Below are 13,422 nucleotides of genomic sequence, written 5' to 3'. Positions count from 1 at the left end.
CTCTCTCTCTCTCTCTCTCTCTCTCTCTCTCTCTCTGTCTCTGTCTCTCTCTCTCTCTCTCTCTCTCTCTCAAGAGGAATTTTCTTCTCACTAAACACTCAAGTGAGGATCACACTACTACTATCACACAAACTCTCTCTAGCTAGTTTGTGTCTCTGCCTTGGGTTTGTTGCTTCATTCTTTCATGCCTTTATATATAGGCAATTGGCTCCATGCATATCTCATCTATGTAACATGCAATGCCATGCAATGTCAAGTTTCTTCCATGATTCATGCTCAATGTTGGCATCCTTATTAATGCATGTCTCCTCCCATTGTCAAGAATTGCTGCCACCACCACCCTAGAATTGTAGCTTTGTTTCTTACCCACTTTGCTATTCCTATAGCAACTAGCCTTCATTTATTGAATGGGTCATGAAGGCTATAGCAACCAATGCTTTCCTCATGTAGTAAAAAGCCACATGAATTTCAACCTCCAATTAAGGAGGGATTGACTGACCCATCACATATTACATGATGTCAACAACTTCCCTAAACAATGATAATATACAGCATATATCAGAGCTATGATGTTAGTTTTACTCCCAGTTCTAATATTGTCATCAAATCATATTGCCCTTTTTCACAAATATAGCGGTAGACAGAAATACAGTATATCCTGCTCTAGTGATACATTATTCACGGCCATAAGAAACGACTCAAACGAGCTAATACAATATGTACAGCTCTGGTAATTTTACATTAGCAGATTTCTGCTTCATCTCAGCTTTTACGTTTCTTAGAAAATGGTGATTAAACTTCTAAAACCGAGTCCAAGAAAAATTAAGGATTGTAATTAAATATCACCTTATTTACTTGTCATTGATAATTCTGTCTACTAGCCATTTCCACAAGGTCTAATGTACCAGATCAAACTTTTGAAACCAATATGACTTATAAGTTGACAACAAAGTCAGGAAAGCACAAGAGGATCAAACATGAAGCAGAAGGAATAAACAAAACTAGAAGCCACAAAGCTAACCCTCAATGTCTTTACCGCCCATCTGATGATGTAAACGACTCTGCAAATCCAGAAGGCCGATTAGGAATGCTGGTCTGGGTAGAGTCCCCACTAGGAAATATAGATGAGGATGAAGAATCATCGATGTTGCTTTTTCCCTCAGCAGCCTTCCACATCTTTACCGCTTCATTTAACGGCACATCAAAGTTGATTGCATCCATCTCATCAAAATCTTCTTGCTTAGATGGCTTCCACTGCTCAACAAGCGATGAAAGCACATTGACTGCATGACCTATGTCAGGCCTTTGGTACGGCTCCCTTGCGCTGCAATGACCAGCAAGCTCAGCAACTGTGCAAATACTAGAAATTGTTTCCTCATTGACACTAATTCTTGGATCAACTATCTCTGGGAATGCTTCTGTCTTAATGAGCTTTCTACGAAACCATGTCACTAGGTGACAACTCTCCCCAGGCTGGCTTTCATCAATTGCCTTTCTACCCGTGATCAACTCCATTAATATTACTCCAAAGCTGTACACATCTACCTTCAGAGTCATCCGTCCAGTTGCTGATACCACAACAATGTTGAGAGTTTATTGCCTTGAATATTCAGTAAATGATAATAAAACAGTAAACAACCTAGTTATACGCACAACTACTGATTAGCATGAAAAACAAAAGTGCAGGAGCATCTAGCATTTGTTCATTAGATACTTGTTTACCACATAGCAAATAGGAAAGGCAATGGAAGATTATCAAGGAAGACGTTCATGATCAAAAGGCAGAAGGAAAGGAAAATGTCTGTACAAAACCATATAACAAAATGTTTGGTTCCAAGTTAAGCCAGCTACATATACAATTCATCCTCATGGATCCTTCTTAGTATTCTTCACATTCCTGATTAACTTCTTGCGTTGTTCACATTCCCTATTGATTACAAACTAGTGCCTTCTTGGCATGTCAAAATTGTTACTGTCTCAGAATGTGCGCAATGTTGTGAAATTTAGCTTGTTTGCAGTGCAGCTAGCTTTAATTTAGTCCTACATGTGGCTGATCAGAATTATAAAGCTTTACAGTTTAGTCCCAATACCCTCATATTTTCAAGGCAAACCTCTAATAATTTCCACCCTGTGATGAATATTGATCCTCTAAAGTGATTAAACTGTACAGTGATAATCTCTTTAAAGCATAATCAGTGAGATACAATGTCATACGTACTGACCCTGCTCCTAAACCAACATAATTTAAAGGAGTTCTTATCATACAATACAGAGAAAACAGTGCACTAGTTGAAAAGAATATTGAGTATAACTGTACAAGAAATTTACCTGCATATTCTGGAGCCAAATAACCAAAAGTTCCTGCTAGTCTCGTCTCAATAGAGGCTTTCCCTGCTGGAGCAAGACGAACCAATCCAAAGTCTGCCACTTTCGCCCGCATATCATCTCCAAGTAAAATATTTGAAGGTTTAAGGTCTCTATGAATGAAGATTTCGTTGGCTAAACCATGTAGATATTGAACCCCTCTGGCAACATCCAAGGCAATGGTCAGTCTTCTAGTCCATTCAAGTGGCTTCAACCCTTCTTCTTTCCAGTTGAACAAATGTCTACTAAGAGTCCCCTGCGGCATGTGCTCATAGACAAGAAGCTTCTCATTCCCATCCAAACAATATCCAAGAAGTCCCACCAAGTGGCGATGTCGGACTTTAGTAAGAACTGCAATCTCAGACTTGAACTCATGCAGGCCTTTATCAGCTACCATTCCGGATTCCATTCTCTTCACGGCAATTTTTGTTCCATCATGCAATTCTCCTTCGTACACAGTTCCAAAACCACCTTTTCCCAATATCTTATCTTCATTAAAGTTATTGGTCACACTCCTCAAAACTTGGATGGAAATTATCATATTCCCTGACTCAACATGAATGTCATGAGGACTGCGATTTTCGCTCCCAATGCCATTAACCCTGTTAGCAACAGTAATTTTGACAGCATTTTGATCACCAGAGTGATGAGGATGTATAACCAATGCATTTGGACTTTGCACTTTACCAGAACCCCTCTGTTTTTTCTTGAGCAGAAATACACTAAGTAACACCAGTAGAAGCACTCCAGCTACACCTCCCATAACAACCCCTACAACATTCATACCAGTCTTGGATTTCTTGCTACCTCCACCATCAGCAGTGCCACTAGGACTGTCCTTGCCTATATCTGGGTTTCCCCCTAATTTTACCACTACATTTTCTCGAAAACTAGGTACTTTACCATAAAGCTTATTGTTTGATAGATCTAGTTCTTCAAGGTTGTGTAAACTTGTGAGCTCTTGGGGTATAGTACCGGTTAGATTATTATCTTTAACTATCAACCTATTCAAGGATGTAAGCAATGAAAAACTGGAAGAAATCGTACCCGTCAGACGCATGTTGGCAAAATTAAGAACAGTAATGTCACCTTTTCCTGAACATGTAACTCCAGTCCAATGACTACTCCCACAAGGATCATTCCCTATCCAATTATCAGCAAAAACACTAGGGTAACCCATGTCTTTGGCAATGGAGAGCAATGCAGTCACACGGGGATCGCATGTAGTAGTATCATTTCTGCAAAAGTTATTAGATGTCACATCCACTTGATTAATAGCACCGCCAGTGAAATTGGGCATAGGTCCTTGAAGCATATTGCTAGACAAACTGACATTCTGAAGCGAAGTGAGGTTTTGCAAAGAGGCAGGAACAATCCCCGTAAGCTTGTTGGACCCCAATTTCAAATCCTGTAAGTTGGTAAGCTGTGAAAAATCTGGTAAAGGACCTGTGAATTCATTCCCATGTAGCCAAACTTGAGTCAACCCTGTCATGTTCTGTAACACAGAGATAGTCCCATTGAGCCTATCGTTGTTGTTCAACCATAATGTCCCGATCCCGGAACCTGAAAAACTGGCAGGCAGTTCACCTTCGAGATTGTTATAGGCTAACTGCAAGGTAACCAAACTAGGCATGTTGTCAAAGAAATCCGGGATCTTCCCAGAAATGTTTGCACTACTCGCAGTGAAAGTGGTCAGTTTGGAGGCAAACTTGGTGCTATCCGGAATCTTCCACGCCTGAAAAGGGTTGTTCTCGACGCGGAATACTTCAAGGGAATCGAGGCCGGAGAAGAAATCATTATCCGGAAAATATGTGAAGCTGTTGTCGTTGGCGTAAACCTCCGTAAGCTGAGACAAGCCTTGTAGGCTTGGGAAGGAGCCTGTGAGATTGTTGCGCATAATGTGGAGCCGCTGCAGAGAAGTGAGCTTGTTGATGTCGGGATGGAGAGAGCCGGAGAGGTTTTGCTCTTTGATCATGATAGCTGTCACCTTCCCATTCTCGCAACCTACTGCGCCCCAGGTACAACAATCGGAGCCAGACGACCATTTATCGGGTAGTTTTGGTGTGATGGACTTGAGAATGGCTTCCATGGCTGGCTGGTCCTCGCAGAGCTTCTGGGACTGGGAATGCAGGGTTGAAAGTGAGAGCACAAGGAAGAGAAAACCCCAGAAAGCCATGTTTGGAGTGGTGTGTCTGTAAAGGTGTAGGTTTAGGGTTTATGTGGTTCGTGACAAGCTCTAGGGTTTGAATTTGAGAAGAAGGAGAGGCGGAGATGGAAAGGAAAGTGAGAAATTTGGGGTGGTTTGTGTGCCTTTGAATGCGTTTTCAATTCTGGCATGTTTGTTTTGGAAAAAATCAATCGCAACGATTCGCTTGTGATATACTCGTCACAGATCTTAATCAGTGTGATTTAACACCATCTCTCATGAATATATGTTATTACCGAATTTCTTATCTATTTATTTATGTATGTAACCAAATACACTAGAAACATCACGACACGATAAGGTTATACCCATTTGTAAAGACAGGAAATTATTGGTATGTAAAGATAATAGTCTGAACTATTTTGTGATCATAGCTAGGAACAAAATCTGTATGTTCTTTCTTGTCCAACTTAGCAATTTTACTAGTACTCTTTTAGATGTATTTCACACAAAAGGGTTGTAGTCACATATTGTGCATTTTGGCCCGAACACTGAAACAGTACTTTTTTTTTTTTTTTTTTTTTTTTTTTGTTAGGAGGAGGAAACAGAGACCTTTGAATCGAAAAAGAAGGAAGATTGCGAGATTGCAGAACAAGTGTTCCTCGACTCCTTGTAACGAAACATGTCGGACATGACTAAATCGACATTATGCCTAATCTAAACTAATGTGAGCTAAAGATGGGAAAAGAAAATGTATCCCCTGTCAGATCAGGAAAGCACAAGAGCAAACATGGAGCAGAAGGAATAAACTACACTACAAGCCACAAGGCAACTCGATCTCAATGTCTTTACCGCCCGTCTGATGATGTAAACGACTCTGCAAATCCAGAAGGCCGATTAGGTATGCTGGCCTGGGTAACATCCCCACTAGGAAATACTGATGAACATGAAGATTCATCGATGTTGCTTTTGCCCTCAGCAGCTTGCCACATCTTTACTGCTTCATTTAACGGCACATCAAAGTTGATTGCGTCCATCTCATCAATATCGTCTCGTTTAGATGGCTTCCACTGCTCAACAAGTGAAGAAAGTACATTGACTGCATGACTCATGTCAGGCCTTTGGTACGGATCCCTTGCGCTGCAATGACCGGCAAGCTCAGCAACAGTGTTAATACTAGAAATTGTTTCCTCATTGACATCAATGGTTGGATCAACAATCTCGAGGAGTGCATCTGACTTGATAAGCTTTCTACGAAACCATGTCACTAGGTGACAACTCTCCTCAGGCTGGTTTTCATCAATTGCTTTTCTACCCGTGATCAACTCCATCAATATTACTCCAAAGCTGTACACATCTACCTTCAGTGTCATCCGTCCGGTTGCTGATACCATAAAAATATTGTTATTATTTGATGATACAAGGAACAAGTACAACAAACATTACGCATAATCTGCTGTGTTATTAGCATGAAGAAAGAGAAGAAAACAGATGCCCAGAAGAGTGTCTAGCATCTGTTTAATATAAAATTTTGACAATTATTTAGCACCCAGATAAGAAATTCATTGTTAGACACACATGGAAGACAATCAAGTTTAATCAAAGGGCCGCAGGAAAGGAAAACATCCTGCAGCGAAACATATCACCAGTTGTTTGGTTACAAAGGTGAAGAAGCCAGCTACATATACAAACCTTATCAATAGGTCTGTATTTATCACATTCCTGATCAACTTCTTTCTATTTTTCAGACTCCGTCTGGATTGTAAACTAGTGCATTCTTAACATGCCAAAATTCATATTGTTTCAGAATGTGCACACTGTTAGAAGTGTTAGTACATCCAAAATGTAATAAATTTGGATTAGTCCTACATGTGGCTGATCAGAATACCAAAAGTTCAGAATTTAGTCCCAAACCTTCATATTTTCAACCTGTGATGAACACTGATATTCTAAAGTGATGAAACTATGCTAGTTTCTCTAAAGCACAATCAGCTGTAAGATATAATGTTCATACTGACCTTGTTCATTGACCAATATAATTCACATAAATAACCAATCACACATCACACAGAGAAAATAATTTGCTAGTTGAAGAGAATAGGGAGTATAAGAACCTTACCTGCATATTCTGGAGCCAAATAACCAAATGTTCCTGCTAGTCTTGTCTCAATCGAGGCTTTCCCAGCTGGAGCCAGACGAACTAATCCAAAGTCTGCCACTTTCGCCCGCATATCATCTCCAAGTAATATATTAGAAGGTTTAAGGTCTCTATGAATGAAGATTTCGTTGGCCAAACCGTGCAGGTATTCAACTCCTCTCGCAACATCCAAGGCAATGGTCAGTCTTCTAGTCCATTCAAGTGGCTCTAGGCCTTCTTCTTTCCAGTTGAACAAGTGTCTACTAAGAGTCCCCTGCGGCATGTGCTCATAGACAAGAAGCCTCTCATTCCCATCCAGACAATATCCAACAAGTCCCACCAAGTGGCGATGTCGGACTTTAGTAAGAACTGCAATCTCAGACTTGAACTCATGCAAGCCTTTCTCAGCTACCACACCAGGTTCCATTCTCTTCACGGCAATTTTTGTTCCATCATGCAATTCTCCTTCGTACACAGTTCCAAAACCACCTTTTCCCAATATCTTATCTTCATTGAAGTTATTGGTCACAGTCCTCAAAACTTGGATAGAAATAATCATATTTCCAGCCTCAACATGAATGTCATTAGGCCCATTATTCGGGGGACTATTGACAGACTCATTCCCATTGCTCTTTAACGTATTAGCAACTGAAATTTTGACAGCATTTTGATCACCAGAATGACGAGGGTGTATAACCAACGAATTCGGACTTTGCACTTTACCAGAACGCCTCTTTTTTCTCTTCAGCATACAAAAGACGAGAGCCCCAACTAGAACCAATCCAACAATACATCCGACAACAACACCAATGATCACACCAGTGTTGGATTTCTTGTCACCTCCACCACTAGGAGCCGTAGGTGTGATAGGCTGGTCTTTACCTATATCAGGGTTTCCCTCTAACTTCACAACCACACCATCTCCAAACATAGGTATTTTACCATAGAGTCTATTATTTGAGAAATCAACATTCTTAAGGTTTGGAAGTTTTGTAAGCTCCACAGGTATAGTCCCAGTCAAGGAATTATCATTGAGTCTCAAATCTGTCAGATATGTAAGCAATGAAAAGTTAGAGGATATTGTACCTGCCAGACTCTTCTTTTGAAAGTTGACTCTGGTGATGTTTCCTCCTGAACATGTCAAGCCAGGCCAAGGATAACAAGGATCATTCCCCTTCCAATTTTCCGCAAACTCTTCAGGGTAACCCATGTCTTTGGCAATCGAAAGCATTATAGTAACACGCGGATCACATTCTTGACCCGTCTCATTCGTGCAGAAGCTATTACCGTTATTCATATCCACTTGAGTAGTATCCTTAAACTTGGGAGTCGGCCCCTGAAGCAAATTGTTGGTCAGATTGACAACCGCAAGGGGTTTATCCACCAAGGACTGAGGAACAATACCCGTGAACTTGTTATCCCTCAAACTCACGGTGCTTATGCTGCTCAACTGCGAAAAGTCCGGTAAAGGACCAGTAAACTCATTCATATGTAACCATAGCACTTGCAAGCTGGTCATGTTCTGTATCACATCAATTGTGCCATTGAGCCTATTGCCATTCAGTTCAAGAGTCTGAATCCCGGAACCTGAGAAACTGTTAGGCAATCCACCTTCAAGCTGGTTGCGACCGAGGCGCAAATCAGTCAAACTGACCATGTAGCTGCTGCCAAAGAATTCCGGTATCTTGCCGGTAACGCTGACATTAGTGGCGGAGAAAGTGGCCATCTGTGTGGCCTCCTTGATGTTATCCGGAATCGACCACGCCGCGGCCGGATTGTTGTCGATGACGAAATCCCGAAGGGAAGTGAGGCCGGAGAAGAAGTCGGAGGGGAAAGAAGAGAACTGGTTGCCATGGGCGTAAAGAGTCTGAAGGGATGACAACCCTGCAAGGCTTGGGAAGGGTCCGGAGAGCTGGTTCCCCTGAAGCTCGAGGCGGGTCAAAGATCTGAGATTTCTGATCGCCGGAGAGAGTGAACCGGTTAGGCCTTGATCCTTGATTAGGATTATGGTCACCTTGCCATCTTTGTCGCATCGTGTGTTATTCCAGTCACAGTAATAGGTGCCGGGGGACCAGCTCGCCGGTGGCTTGGATTTGAAGCCGTTGAGAAGATCTTGCATGGCATCTTGGTCTGGCCTAAGGGACTGTGACCGGACTGGCGCCAACACTGACATCAAAACAAACACGACATGGAGGAGAATAAGACAACCCCGGAAACCCATCTGAAGCCGGAAATCTAAAACAGAGTGTATCAAAAGAAACAGTCTTTAGAGACTGACACGAATTGGGTACGAGTCTTTTGTATATTACAATGAATTGGGTAGAATTTTTTAGGGGTTATGTAACAATTTGGGGGAAGAAGAAGAAGAAGAAAAGGGAATGGGAAACTGGGAAAGGAAGGTCATAACTTTTGGGGTTGTGAGGTGGTTCGGGTGCTTTGAATGCGTTTATGGGATATTATGGAAAAACAAATATTTTGGGTTACAGCTTGAGTTAGCTGAACAAAAAACCAGAACACAGCAACAGTTGGCAGCATCTTTGCCGCTATAACGATTTTACGTGTGAGATTTTTCTTTTCCTAATCTCCGCAGGCGGTTTTAAATTCTTCTTCTCTTCCAAAAGCTCCCCTCTTCCAAAAGCTCCCCCGCTCAATTACGTATTTCTACTTTTGCACCACTCTACGCTGTCAACCACTTCGCTTTCCAAGTGTGGTGTCACTTTTCGGATTATGGCACGTCTTTTAAAGCTCCATCTTTTTTTGACACTCTTTGTTCATTTGCTCACATAAGTGTAGACCTGTAAATTGACCGGATCTGAAGCGGATCGACCTAAATCCGGATTCGGATCCGTAATAGAAATTTTGGATCCGGATCCGACCCGTTACCCGTCGGATCTTTGATAGTTAGATCCAAATCCGGATCCAGCGGGTTAACGGATACCCGACCCGTTAATCCGATCTGTTTATAATAATAAATATTTTCAAATTATAAATAATAATTTCTTAATTTTATCATAAATTTTCATAAAACACTAATGAAATATTATAACAAAATAAATGTTTACATCAAAAGTCGAATTAGATGGCCAAAATACTCCTTGACAATAAACTAATATATTCAAAATACTAGACTGCTAATGTATTTAACAAAGAGCATAAAAAGAATATAGACATTAGTTACCTTCAACTTCATAAAATGATCATATTTTAGACGCAATTTAGATGTTTAGGTTATCTAAATAATTATTATATTATTTAATATTTATCAATGATATTATATTTATAAAAATATTATTTAATTATTTTAAAACGGATCCGGGTCCTTAACGGATAAACGGGTCTAATTTTCGATCCAAACCCGTTTAAAAATCACGAATCCGGAGCGGGTCCGGATCGAGATCCGGTCCATTTACAGGTCTACATAAGTGAGGACATTGGTGAAATCGGACTTGTCATGTTATAAAATAGTCATAGAGATGTTTTCGATATTCGATTACATAAACTAAAAATGTATGATAGTTAGGGTTGAACGTTTTTTCGGTCAGTTTCAAGTCCTTACCACATTGGTGATGTCAACAGAGCAATTTCATTGGCTACATGAGTACGTCGGTTTATATTTGTTGCTTCTCGGTTTAGTTTGGTTTTCTTCTTTTATGGTGTTCACGTGTAAAATTATGTTGGCAAGTGAGAGACTCCAATATTGAAGATCAAGTCTTTCTCGTATGGTATGAAATGTGACTTGAGTCTTGACTCATAGGAGTCATAGCCATTGTTTCTTGTTCGCGCAAAAAAATGCATGATTTCAGTGGACTCCGGATGTTACTAAGTGGGGTTAGCAATAGTTTAGTAGGTATTTTATTCATGAATTTGACAACACATTGCCGTGTGAATCCATCTGGGATCATCGCCAACCAACGTCATTAGAAGCCATAGTAACCCTACGATTGAATTAGAGGATTTGGAGCATCTCTCGCATTTCCTTCATCATCTATAACTTATTGTGTATACACCAAGAGCCGATTCAAGTCTGGAAATGATCGGTTTACTCGATCTTAACTAGTTTGCATGTGAACGTCTCAATCTTCCAAGTTAAGAGCTAGTCAGTTTTTCCTAAGGTGCATAGCACTTCAAGGTTTCCAGCTAACAACTAAGTTGGCCTTATTTGGGAATAAATCTCACTTGAATGGAAAGGATATTGATGTTTGATCTGGAATTTGTGATTACAGATTGACAATATGGAGAACACCGATCCTTTTTGGGTGTTTAGGAACCTTTTGTTATCCTTTATGAATTTGGGCTTATATTTTAGACGATCTTGATGCCCTGTATTTACAATTGTTTTTTTTTTTTGTAATTGTATATCACTCCTTCATGAAATATTATGGTCAAAACTCAAAACGGCTTTACGATCGATGTGATTGATTATACATACAAGAGCAATCTAGACCTACTTAGTTCAAATGTTCAATCACATTTGTCTTTGTAATGTTCGATGAGTTGTAGTTTGAATTCCTTCTTCTTCATAATTTAACACAGCTTTCAAAATTAGAAACTGTAATCATAAAACACGAATACTAAAGAGTAAGACACAACTTTGTGAGTGTGTATTGCAGTTTAGTATTTGATTCAACACGTACAATTAAGTATGTTAAGAGCATCTTACATTATGCATTATAGGTACACACACAAACTCACAAACACACCTAAACGGCTGAACCTGCTCAGCTCAAACAACAGTCACTAAGATGCTTAATTTCTCTGGTCCTAACTCCTAAGTCCTGCCATCCGAAATCCACAAAAGCTACAAATGGAACACTCCTCAAATGGGTAATTTATACATTATGCACTTTATGCTTACGAACCCTGAAAAGGAAAAGAAAAATGTTCGAAACATTAGATCGAGAGGCCTGGTACAAACCTCAAACAAAGTTAATGCCAGTTCGAACAAGATGATGCATGGCATTCATTTTGGGGAGGCAAATGTAAACTTTGTTGCTTTATATGCTCGTTTCATATCACCAAGTGTAGATATCAGTTTGGAAAACAATACACGAAATGAGGAGACTATCACCATTCACCAACATAAGTATATTGCTTACAGATCGAGCAGATAAATCAAGTGAAACATGTTGATGCTCGGATGAGCGAATACAAAATAGGTGAATAACCATGCTATAGTAACTATACATATTAGAACTGCGAGTTCAACAAAGACATAGTGAGTCACAACACCATTATTAGCAAAAATATACGTCGAATTCCCCTTTCAAAAAAGAAAATAGAGTTTGGATTGGATGTAATAACGTTTGCACTTAAGAGCGCACTTAAGAATTTATATTGTATGATGATATATTCCATTTTCAAAGATATGTGTTATAATTCCTAGTTTATGTAACATCATGTTCCTCAGTATATTAAGAGCATATCTCAATCATTGTTTCTCACACATTGCGGAAGATATCGGTTCATCAGTACTATAACTAGAATATCTTGTTTGTTTGTGACACAAAAACAGTCATGGCAGTGTCGAAGTTTTCCATCGTCGTGCTTAGTTTTCTTTTTGTTATGATCTTTGCTGAATGTACTGGTAAACTTTCTTTTACCTTTTTGTTGCGTAACTCAAATGCATGTCTTCAAATTCAGAGCAATATATGACTAGCTAGTTTTCTTTCTAAAACTTTCGTTATTGTTAATTATTAAGTTTTGAAATGAACTTTGAGGGGAAAAAGATATACAATAACTCTTAGTTTTGTTTTTCATTATGCAGCCCAGGCAAGCGGTGATAATGTATGTAAGCCCCCTAATTGGGCATGCAGTAAATTTGAAGACTGCCTTGCTAGCCTTCCAAGATTTAGATGTAACCCTGGTCAAGAGATTGTATCTATAGTTTGTTACATGAGTTGTTGTGAATATAGATGTGCTGCTAAAGGTCCTCCTGCTCCTTCCTTTTTCTGTGGAGGAAGGTATTGAGAAAGCAGTAACAATGTGCAAGAAATAATAACACGAGATTAATAAAGGTCTATATGAGAGATGATACTCATAATTTGTTATTTTCTTCTTGGAATGAGCTCTTTGTAATTCTTTTACATAGATTATCATATATCAAACATATTTTTGAAGAGTATGTAATGGAATCCTAATCAAAATGGAGCATGTACATCATATCACCAACCTAATCAAAAGGACTGCAAATAGAGAGCAAATGATGAAGTTTAGGGTGGCAGAAAGATATAGATTGAAAAAAGGGAGAAAATATGTAGTGTTGCAGTTTTGTTATAAGAAATTTGGAACAAAAGAGAGTCGAGGGAAAAATCAGTTGGGTTAATTAGGTGTTAAAAGCATTAACGGGAACGTGAAATTGTGTCACAATTGACAACGATCTTACTGCGTCAAATATATTATCCCAAATAACAAGCGTTATTGGCAACGAAATATTTCTGAAAGGGTGTTGCTAGATGTACCCAGCAATTAAAAATTATCCTGTATTTTCCAGTTTTGCCCTTGTTATAATAAACTCAGCAAACACAAATTCTTCTCTTAGAGTCGGATCAGAGGCATTAAATTAAGAAGAAGAGATGTGGCAACGACTGCGCAAACACAACATCCTATTTAGGAGGCTAAAGTGGGATCTGGGTCATACCATCTTATCGTTGCTTTGCTTTGAGCCTTTGAGTTGAATTGAAATTTTGTGATTAATTGCGTAGTCATCTATTCATCTGCAGTGTCAATCTTTGATTAAGAGACTTTTAGCCGATTTTGTTCTTCTTCTCCATTACCT

General features: G+C 39.5%; 2 protein-coding genes across 2 annotated transcripts; both read right to left on the bottom strand.

The window, feature by feature from the left end:
- Positions 1-1,032: 1,032 nt before the first annotated feature.
- Positions 1,033-4,540, bottom strand: LOC101299763 (probable receptor protein kinase TMK1-like). The gene is made up of 2 exons (XM_004298443.1): positions 2,329-4,540; positions 1,033-1,568 (listed from the first exon to the last, which is right to left on the bottom strand). The coding sequence occupies exons 1-2, from the start codon at positions 4,538-4,540 to the stop codon at positions 1,033-1,035; spliced, it is 2,748 nt and encodes a 915-aa protein (XP_004298491.1).
- A 563-nt stretch (positions 4,541-5,103) lies between these two features.
- On the bottom strand, positions 5,104-8,808 carry LOC101311955 (probable receptor protein kinase TMK1-like). Its single transcript, XM_004297361.1, has 2 exons — positions 6,630-8,808; positions 5,104-5,894 (listed from the first exon to the last, which is right to left on the bottom strand). The coding sequence occupies exons 1-2, from the start codon at positions 8,764-8,766 to the stop codon at positions 5,359-5,361; spliced, it is 2,673 nt and encodes an 890-aa protein (XP_004297409.1). The 5' UTR covers positions 8,767-8,808; the 3' UTR covers positions 5,104-5,358.
- Positions 8,809-13,422: the final 4,614 nt, after the last annotated feature.

This window comes from Fragaria vesca, linkage group LG4, assembly GCF_000184155.1.
Source record: "Fragaria vesca subsp. vesca linkage group LG4, FraVesHawaii_1.0, whole genome shotgun sequence".
NCBI lineage: Eukaryota > Viridiplantae > Streptophyta > Magnoliopsida > Rosales > Rosaceae > Fragaria > Fragaria vesca.
The sequence above is the reverse complement of the archived record's forward strand: the minus strand, read 5'-3'. Positions and strand labels throughout refer to the sequence as shown.

What these genes read in the sequence shown, in the direction of transcription:
- LOC101311955 (XM_004297361.1), bottom strand. Translation starts at nt 8,766, where the DNA reads ATGCAAGATCTTCTCAACGGCTTCAAATCCAAGCCACCGGCGAGCTGG. An exon ending in TTTGGCTCCAGAATATGCAG is followed by an intron (nt 5,895 to 6,629) that starts GTAAGGTTCTTA and finishes TTATGGTATCAG; the next exon opens with CAACCGGACGGATGACACTG.
- LOC101299763 (XM_004298443.1), bottom strand. Translation starts at nt 4,540, where the DNA reads ATGGCTTTCTGGGGTTTTCTCTTCCTTGTGCTCTCACTTTCAACCCTG. An exon ending in TTTGGCTCCAGAATATGCAG is followed by an intron (nt 1,569 to 2,328) that starts GTAAATTTCTTG and finishes TTGTGGTATCAG; the next exon opens with CAACTGGACGGATGACTCTG.